Source organism: Sinocyclocheilus rhinocerous, unplaced genomic scaffold (genome assembly GCF_001515625.1).
Source record: "Sinocyclocheilus rhinocerous isolate Xijiao unplaced genomic scaffold, SAMN03320098_v1.1 scaffold299, whole genome shotgun sequence".
NCBI lineage: Eukaryota > Metazoa > Chordata > Actinopteri > Cypriniformes > Cyprinidae > Sinocyclocheilus > Sinocyclocheilus rhinocerous.
The window spans coordinates 1,442,223-1,452,274 of record NW_015652998.1 but is presented as its reverse complement, the minus strand read 5'-3'; the positions used below and the strand labels follow the sequence as shown (position 1 = coordinate 1,452,274).

At 36.7% G+C, this 10,052-nt stretch overlaps 1 protein-coding gene across 4 annotated transcripts in view; it reads left to right on the top strand.

The window, feature by feature from the left end:
* Positions 1-10,052, top strand: part of LOC107715357 (glutamate receptor 1-like) — a 65,922-nt gene that overhangs the window by 48,770 nt on the left and 7,100 nt on the right. For all 4 annotated transcript variants that reach the window (XM_016521466.1, XM_016521465.1, XM_016521467.1 and 1 more), the window contains exons 12-13: positions 7,082-7,280; positions 8,096-8,343. In XM_016521466.1, coding sequence (XP_016376952.1) covers positions 7,082-7,280; positions 8,096-8,343 — 447 coding nt within the window. The remainder of the gene's footprint in view (positions 1-7,081; positions 7,281-8,095; positions 8,344-10,052) is intronic.

Sequence of the window (10,052 nt, the reverse complement as noted above, 5' to 3'; positions counted from 1 at the left end):
ATCGAAGCGATATCCCAATTCGTCAGCCCCCGACATGACGTCTCCGTCCCCTCCTTCAGGGAACGAGGGTTACATACGTAACCGAGACGTTCTGTCTCTATCATTGTGTCTCTGTCGTCCTGCCTGTCTGTCTGTCATCCTGTCTGTCTATAGTTCACTCTATCATTGTGTCTGTTATTCTTTTTGTCTATCTTTAGTCTGTCTATCATTCTGTCAGTCTAATGCCCTGTCTGTTGTTTTGTCTGTCTATAATTCTGTCTTTCATCCTGTCTGTCTATCCTTCTGTCTGTTGTTTTGTCTATCATTTTGTCTGTCATCCTGTCTGTTTTTGTTTTGTCTGTTTAAGGTTATGTCTATCTGTCATTCTGTCTGTTATCTGTCTGTCTATCGTTCTGTCTATTTTTCTTTCTCTCTGTAGCCCTGTCTGTGTATTGTTCTATTTATCTATCATTCTGTCTGTCTCCATCATTCTGTTTATTGTTCTGTCTGTCTATCATTGTGTCTGTCTGTCGTCCTGTCTGTCAATCGTTCTGGCTATCTACCATTCTCTCTGTGGTCCTGTATGTCTGTCGTTCTTTCTGTGAAACATTCTGTCTGTCATTTTGTCTGTATATTGTGCTGTCTGGCTGTCATTCAGTCAGTCTGTCTGTCTATCATTCTGTCTGTTGTTCTTTTTGTCTATCATTCTCTGTCTGTCTATCATTCTAACAGTCTAATGCTCTGTCTGTTGTTTTGTCTGTCTATAATTCTGTCTGTCTATCCTTCTGCCAGTTGTTTTGTCTGTCATCCTGTCTGTTTTTTGTTCTGTTTTTCTATTGTTCCATCTGTCCATCATTCTATCTGTCATCTTGTCTGTTTTTTGTTCTGTCTGCCTATGGTTCTGTCTATCGTTCTATTTATCTTTCTCTCTGTCGCCCTGTCTATCTATCGTCATGTCTGTCGTTCTATTGTTCTATCTATCATCTATCTTTAATTGTGTATATTCGGTACTGATATTTATGTATTACTTATGTATATATATATATTCTATTTTTACATTTGATTTCACACATGTCAACTTTTGTAATCAAATAGTAACAGCAGGATGCTTTTTACTCTAGATGTAGTTACAACGTCTACCAGCAGGAGCATACTTGGCTACACTAACCGGCCAAATCTTGACACCTCAAAAAATAAGTGTAAATAATTTATTTTAGCCATAGGTGTTTTCAGCAGTAAAACCCAATACCCTTATTATTACAGACAGAATTACCTCCACTGAACTATTGCTATGAATCTCTTAGTATGAAGAGTGCTCACATGAGGGATGGTGTAGATGTGACTCCTAGGAAAGCTGTCACATAAAGGCCTGTGCCCGGTTGCATAAAGTACCTTAAGTATGAGACTTAAGGTGTGATTTCCCCTTACCTAAGGGAATGATTTAAGGGTGTTGCATATAATCCCTTCAACACTTCCCTTAGCAAAGGGAAACCGTTAATTGTTTCACGACAGCGACCCAGGTTTTGCAGTTAATTTAGTTATTTACAAATAATTTAGTTATTTACAAATAACTGTAGTTATTTGTTAATGCAGATAGCGGTGTAAGTTTTCACAGAAAACAATATAACATTATATATTGCGTAAATACATATTGCATAAATACATAGTTAAATGCAAAGAGACAAGATAGTCTATGCATGACGTTTTATTCGTATCCAAAACGATGTGAACATTAAAGCGCTAAACTCTCATGCAGTGTGTATTTCATTCACACTCAAAGCCGGAGGGCGCTCTCGCGCTGAAAGTTCAAACCGGATTCATAGAAGTAGCCTATCTTATAAGCTGAATAAAAAGCAGAAACGTAAACACAATAAACTCACGACTGAACAATATGTGGTTTATGTGTATTTTTCAAGTCATCTCCAGGTAATATGTAGGAAAATACCGGAATAAAATATTATGGAATATAAATTTGTTCTCGGGTGTGCCGCACTCACTTTTGAGCTAAGTATGTGCTGTATGTAATTTGATCAGTTTATATGTGAATAAATGCGTAAATGAAAATCTATTTAACATATAAAGCGGCCGGTCATGTCTTTATAGAAGACTTTTGTGTAACTTAAGGTGACATTTTCCAAACCTTATGTTATACTTAGAAAAATGAAAGTTAAGGGGCTTTATGCAACACTTCAAATACACAAAATAATGATCTTTAAAATAGCATCATATGACCCCTTTAAGATAAATTCTAAGGGTTTATGGCGTTTCACCTAAAGAAACCCTTAAGTAACATTTAAGGGGTATTTTATGCAACACCCTTAAGTTTAAGGGAAACTTAAGGGCGATCTTAAGGGAAAATTACACTTAAGGTGCTTTGTGCAACCGGGCACAGATGAATTTTCCAATTATTTAAATTGGCCTGGAGGCCGATGATCAGTCTGTTCACACCTGCTGAAAAATAATCCAAGTGTGCTCCAGGATATGAGCGTGGAGAAGTGTGTGTGTGACTGAGAAACAGAGCAAGTAGTAACCCTGAGGATGCGATACATGTTGTGAGCCTTAGGAGCATTATTTGAGATGTGGAGTGTGTGTTTGTGTCTGTATGTGTGTTTGCGTGGGGTCAGACCATCAGGCTTTGCAGCAAGCATGACAGTTCAACCCAGGCACCATGGTGCCGCCTTCCTCCCGCGGGCCTCCAACTGTCACTTCAACTTTGTCCAGATTCCCTTTACCCCATACAAAAATACACTCCCATTTACAAACACTTCCATACGCAATGACACTAGCAGGTCACGTACACATTACGTTTAGGTCACACGTTTAGGTCACAAGCACATTAGTGTAATTTCAAAATACAAACACGCATACATAGAAGCCTAGAGGGAAGTCTCGCTCGGGCCTTTCCCACTGTCCTTTGTAGAAAACGAAGCGTTTGAGAGAGGCGGGGCATAGAGGACCTACAATAATGTACAGTATTTAAAAAATAATGTGTTTTTTGAACATTAAAGCATGTCAACATATTCTGTTACACCAAATACACAAAATAATGATCTTTAAAATAGCATCATATGACCCCTTTAAGATAAATTCTAAGGGTTTATGGCGTTTCACCTAAAGAAACCCTTAAGTAACATTTAAGGGGTATTTTATGCAACACCCTTAAGTTTAAGGGAAACTTAAGGGCGATCTTAAGGGAAAATTACACTTAAGGTGCTTTGTGCAACCGGGCACAGATGAATTTTCCAATTATTTAAATTGGCCTGGAGGCCGATGATCAGTCTGTTCACACCTGCTGAAAAATAATCCAAGTGTGCTCCAGGATATGAGCGTGGAGAAGTGTGTGTGTGTGACTGAGAAACAGAGCAAGTAGTAACCCTGAGGATGCGATACATGTTGTGAGCCTTAGGAGCATTATTTGAGATGTGGAGTGTGTGTTTGTGTCTGTATGTGTGTTTGCGTGGGGTCAGACCATCAGGCTTTGCAGCAAGCATGACAGTTCAACCCAGGCACCATGGTGCCGCCTTCCTCCCGCGGGCCTCCAACTGTCACTTCAACTTTGTCCAGATTCCCTTTACCCCATACAAAAATACACTCCCATTTACAAACACTTCCATACGCAATGACACTAGCAGGTCACGTACACATTACGTTTAGGTCACACGTTTAGGTCACAAGCACATTAGTGTAATTTCAAAATACAAACACGCATACATAGAAGCCTAGAGGGAAGTCTCGCTCGGGCCTTTCCCACTGTCGAGGTGACCTTGCCATCCCGAGTGTTTGGAAATGCTCTGCAGTGTTTAACAGAACTGTGACACCAGAGTACAAAGAGACAATCAGCATGTCACAACGTTCCCAACAGCGGCTGTCCGAGTTTCTGTAATGGAACTGACATTTTGCAGCATTACACTGTGGAACGACAAGGAGACTTTTATTTTTAGTTTGTTACAGCTCTGTTGTGAGTCGTCGTGTCTCCATGGAGATGTGATTGAGGGTGTTTGAAAGAATGTTTGTCCATGGAACCTTTTACTTTGCTTTCAGCAGATATATTTGTAGAGTATAATAGAGTAACGGTCTTTATGTGTGTGTGTGTTTGTGTGTGTGTGTGTTAGTTTGTTCGGTCAGCCAGGCCCATCGGGGTCATTTACAGCTCTTTGGACAGTGTTTGAAGTCAGATGGGGGAGATGATAGTGGGGGGGACTGGTTAGAATCTCCTTGATGGCGAGGAACCATTTGGCAATTTAGACCCCCATCCAAACGTAAAGTCTCTGACCAGAACTGTAATTTATATGCAAATGTCAAAAGGCTAAAAGGGTCTCTTAAGCCATAAAACCCCAAAGATCATGCATGATTCTACGCAGACGCTACAGTAGTGACCCATATTCTATGGATTAGTTTGATAATTCATTTGGAGTATTCATTAGAGGATCACTGCCAGTATTCTTGTGTACTGTTGTGTGTGTTCAAATACTTGTGAACCTGTAATGGTTTTTAAAGGTCTTATGTGACCTCTCACATACAGAAATGCACACATATATTTATATGCATGCAAAATGGTAAAAAAAACTCTCTGCAGTTCTTTCCTTTCTTAAAATATTACATAAAATATAAATACATTTTGTCTGTAGCTCAAATTTTTGTTTTTGTTTATACCAGAGACAAGAATTTATTTGTGGTGATAATTTTGTTTGCAAACACACTACTGACTGATGGTTATAAAGGTGGACGTACCTCACAAAACAGCTGAACACATCTGTTTGACAGAGTGAATGAAAGTCAACTTCGTATCACACTTATGGACAGCTGAACAGACAAGTGAAAATAGGGAGACGGGGCAGGTGAGAGAGACGAGGAAGATAAGCAGAGTACAACAGAATGAGAAAGAGAGACAGTTTGAGATGAGGTGATGAGCTGATGCATACCCAATGTTTCTACTCTACTGTGGATTTCTTCTTTTTCATTCATTTGCATGCTTTCTCTTGAGCTACTGTAAGACAATAAGACAATTTTGAAAAACTGACACTTTTGTGTGTGCAAAGGACTGCAGGTTGTGATTGAACCAGAATGCAATTCTCACAAAAAAATAAAAATAAAAATAAAAATTAATATACACTACCATTCAAAAGGTTGGGTGGTACTTTTTTTGTGTGTGTGTGATCCAGTAAGGCTGCATTCAATTGTTAAAAAGTAAATATACAAAAAAATAAAAAATTCTTGAGCAGCAAATCAGCATATTAGAATGATTTCTGAAAGATCATGCGACACTGAAGACTGGAATAATGACTGCTGAAAATTCAGCTTTGTCATCACAGGAATAAATTACATTTTAAAATATTTTAAAATAGAAAAGTGAGTTATTTTAAATTGTAATAATATTTTACAGTATTACTGTTATATTACTGTTTAATACTGATTTTTTGTGAAGTCACAGATAAAACCAAACTCTTGAACGGTAGTGTATGTATTTATATCATCATCCATTTGTCATTCTACTGTGCTCTTGACATGACAGAGTGTGCTGTTTTTTTCTGAGATAATTGAAGTAGAGGGTAGTTCTGTTAATGGTGTTTAAGTTGACAATACTAAATAATGTAGACTTTTATTAGTATTAGTAAGCATGAACTATAATTTCTGTGCCGGATCTGTATCTAACATTCAATAACATGCATTATCATTCCAACAACGTTCCAACAACTTCCACTTTATAATGCAGGGCATTTTGCTTCCCTATAAAAATTCAGAGTGGTTTATTGGCCCCTTTAATAACTGATAATATCATTGGAAGCTGTGAAGAGAATACAGTGGGTACGGAATATAACAAAGAGTGAAAAATTTAAGGGGGTCTGAATACTTTCCGTACCCACTGTATATTTCCCTTGAAAGTGAAAGGGTGGAATGGTGCACAGCATGTATTGGAAAGTAGAACTTTAGTGCAAGCTTGGCAGAACAGAATCTTTGATTAAATTTAAGACTTTAATTGAAAAAGGAAAGGTTTTCAATGTTTGAAGCACTCAGATCAATAGACATGCATTGAGAAGTCACAGATCAAACCAGGCCATGTCTTCTGGACAAAAACATGAGGGTTTATACATTATTTTTTTGCATTATTATTCACACAAGCAAGTTAATTTTGCCATTTACATCTTAAGGGAGGCATTTTCTATCATTCCTATATACAAATATGTATATTTTCTCAGTATACGTGTATATTTAACTGTAGTGTATTCAGTTGTAATGCATCCAGCTCCTATTTTAAGGAAAGAAACACAATTATACATACAGTATATTACTAAGATGTTTTATTGTAACCGTTAACGCAGCAGTCCTCCAGTCTTTTCATTTAAGCTCAAATAAGTGATGTTCCAGACATTTTGATGAAACAGTTCTGATGATAATTAAATTCTGCCATACAAAGTCCGAAAATGACTTTGCTTTTGTTTAAACTCTGATCAGGATCTGATTTATAACTATAGATCAACCATTAAGAAGGCCTTTCTTCATCATATACAGGTGCATCTCAATAAATTAGAATGTCGTGGAAAAGTTCATTTATTTCAGTAATTCAACTCAAATTGTGAAACTCGTGTATTAAATAAATTCAATGCACACAGACTGAAGTAGTTTAAGTCTTTGGTTCTTTTAATTGTGATGATTTTGGCTCACATTTAACAAAAACCCACCAATTCAATATCTCAACAAATTAGAATAAGTATTCTTATTCTAATTTGTTGTGAATTGGTGGGTTTTTGTTAAATGTGAGCCAAAATCATCACAATTAAAATAACCAAAGACTTAAACTACTTCAGTCTGTGTGCATTGCATTTATTTAATACACAAGTTTCACAATTTGAGTTGAATTACTGAAATAAATGAACTTTTCCACGACATTCTAATTTATTGAGATGCACCTGTATGCCTGCTGATAAAGTAATTAATTAATTAATTAATCATTATCTTTCCACTTTGTGCACAGCTAGAAATGAAAATCATATTAAAAATAGGACTCTTCTTCATTATGAGTCTAATTTGATAGAGAAGATCACTACAATATTTCAGGCTATTAACCACCCGTTTTGTTCTGCTGTACTTTTTTCCCCCACAGATCTCTCTCTGGTCGTATAGTTGGAGGTGTGTGGTGGTTCTTTACTCTGATTATCATCTCCTCCTACACAGCCAACCTGGCTGCCTTCCTCACTGTGGAAAGAATGGTGTCACCCATCGAGAGTGCTGAGGATCTGGCTAAGCAAACAGAGATTGCCTATGGGACTCTGGATGGAGGATCCACCAAAGAGTTCTTCAGGGTAAGAGGGAAGTACTTTACTATACTCTCAGAAAAGATGTGCAAAAATTATACTTTTATCAGTACCCTCAAAGATTGTGCTTTGGCTTTGTACCTTATCTTCCACTAAAAGTGCATATTAGTACTTTAAGATACCGCTATTCAGGTGTTAATATGCACCCTTTAGGAGTAGATAAGGTACAAAGATGAGGGTACTACCCTGATGGGAAGCTGTTGTAGCCCTGAAGGTACTGTGTTTTGCACGTTTTATTATTACATTGAGTATTCAAAGAGAGAATTGACCAAAAATGGTTCCAGTCTTCCTGAAATGACACTGTGAAAGACCATGATATCAGGTACTTTGCCTATTTTAAATCCAAGTTTAGAAATGTAAAAATAGAATGAAGCATTTCAACTGTGACAGCTTTGTGTGAGGAAAAGCCAGAAATTCAAGTTGTTATTCAATGATAATTGTCACGTGTGCTGTAGATAAAAAATTTGATAAAAAATACGGTAAAAACAGTAATATTGTGAAATATTATGGCAATTTAAAATAACTCGTTTCTCTTTGAATATATTTACATTTTTTTGCAGGCATTACTCAAGTCTTCAGTGCTACATGATCCTTCAGAAATCATTCTAATATGCTGATTTGGTGCTCAAGAAACCTTTCTTATTATTATCAAAGTTGAAAACAGTTGTGCTGCTTAATATTTTTGTGAAAACTGTTATACATTTATTTCAGGATTCTTTTATTTAAATATAAATTTTTTGTAACATTATTAATGTCTTTGCTGTCACTTTTGATCAGTCTGACTTCATTATATCCATCCTCAGAGATCAAAGATCGCAGTATTTGAGAAGATGTGGTCCTACATGAAGTCTGCAGAGCCTTCTGTATTTCTGAAGACGACAGACGAAGGTGTCGTGCGGGTGAGGAAGTCCAAAGGGAAGTATGCTTATCTGCTGGAGTCCACAATGAACGAATACATTGAGCAGCGCAAGCCATGTGACACCATGAAGGTGGGCGGAAACCTGGACTCAAAGGGCTATGGAATAGCAACACCTAAAGGATCCGCCCTGAGGTACACCTGAGCCTCCTAATACTTCAACCAAAAATGTTTTCTTTTTTGACAATGATTATGATTCTTTGAAAATCTGAGAGTTTACACTGGAGAGATGAGGGGATTACAACATACAGCTGAAGTGGGAAGAGTTTTCTATGCATATTAAACTGGGTTAGGAGAAATATTTGAAGTATCCAAATATTTGAATTATCCATTTATTATCTAAAATAAAATCACACTCTTCAGCTTTGAAATTAAAATATATATTTTTATATAAAAAATGTATTTAAATCAATAAATAATAATAATTATTATTATTACAATATTGTAATAAAGTAACTACAACTAAAGTTAAATTAGACTTTGTCTTTGCTAGAAAGTTCTGTTTGTCCGAACTTAAACATCTCCACTGTAATCTCTCATTTTATGTGTTGACTGGAATTAGTTATAATTGTCTGTGTTCTGTACCATCAACTCTCATCACAGCAAAATTTGTACTCTTGCCTGTTATGATCCATCATCAAGAGGAACATTCTTTATGTTTTTGTGTGAAAACCATGTCTCATTGTACTTTTGCATCTCACTACATTGACTAAATGCATTCCAATACTTCTGTTCTTTATAACCTTTATACATGAATCAAAGAAAACATCCTTGCGAAGAGTTCTTCGCGCTGTGTGCCTGTTCAGCAGAATTTAACTGTAGGGAAGAGTTCCCAAGAATTAATTTCAACATCTAGACTTCATTTAACAATATACACTATCGTTGCTCACTGCATCTCTTTGATCAAAAATACAGTAAAAATAGTAATATTTGAAATATCATTACAATTTGAAATAATTGTTTTCTATTTGAATATATTTTAAGATTTATTTTTTATTTATTCTTGTGATGGCAAAGCTTATTTTTCCCCGTAAGAGTGGGCGTGGCCATTTGTAAATTTTATGCGTCTGGCTTCTGGTGTCATCCGCTTCCAGCTATTTTTAGCAACAGTTCTTTTGCTGCTTGATATTGCAAACTGGTGTGTCTTATCATAGTATTTTAATATATTATCTTAATTGTGAACACACTGGTTTGTTGCACAAGCAGTTTTACCGTTTATTGTGCTTTCTTATTCTTCTCGTTATTTCCCTACAGCGGCTAATGAACCGGAAGTCTCGCACATTCACAGAAAACTGCTTACTTCCGCATTGAAATTAAGGTGGATATTCAGCAGTCATTGTCAGTGTCACATGATCCTTCAGAAATCATTATAATATGCTGATTTGGTGCTCAAGAAACCTTTCTTATTATTATCAGTGGTGAAAATAGTTGTGCTGCTTAAAGTGCCCCTATTATGCCATTTTTAAGGTTGCTAATATTGTTTTATGAGTCTCCTAAAACAGGTTTACATGCATGCAAGGTCAAAAAACACGTTAGTTTTCTCAAAAAATAGATTTAATTTGACCTCATTTCTAAATTATTCGTAAACGACTCGTGCGAAGCAGTTCAAAGAATCAGTCTCTCTAAACCCCTCCTTTCCGTGAGCCCTCACTGCTGTGATTGGTCAGATGGCGCAGTCCTTTGTGATCGGTCTACCGCGTACAGCGCGTGTCGGAAACAAAACGCCCATTGCCATAACGGAATGACAGCCCTGGAGTGGAGACTTGTCAATACATAGAAAAGATGGTATCGATTGTACCTTACCAATTCTATCTGGAGTCTACCTCCAAAGAACGACCGGAGCA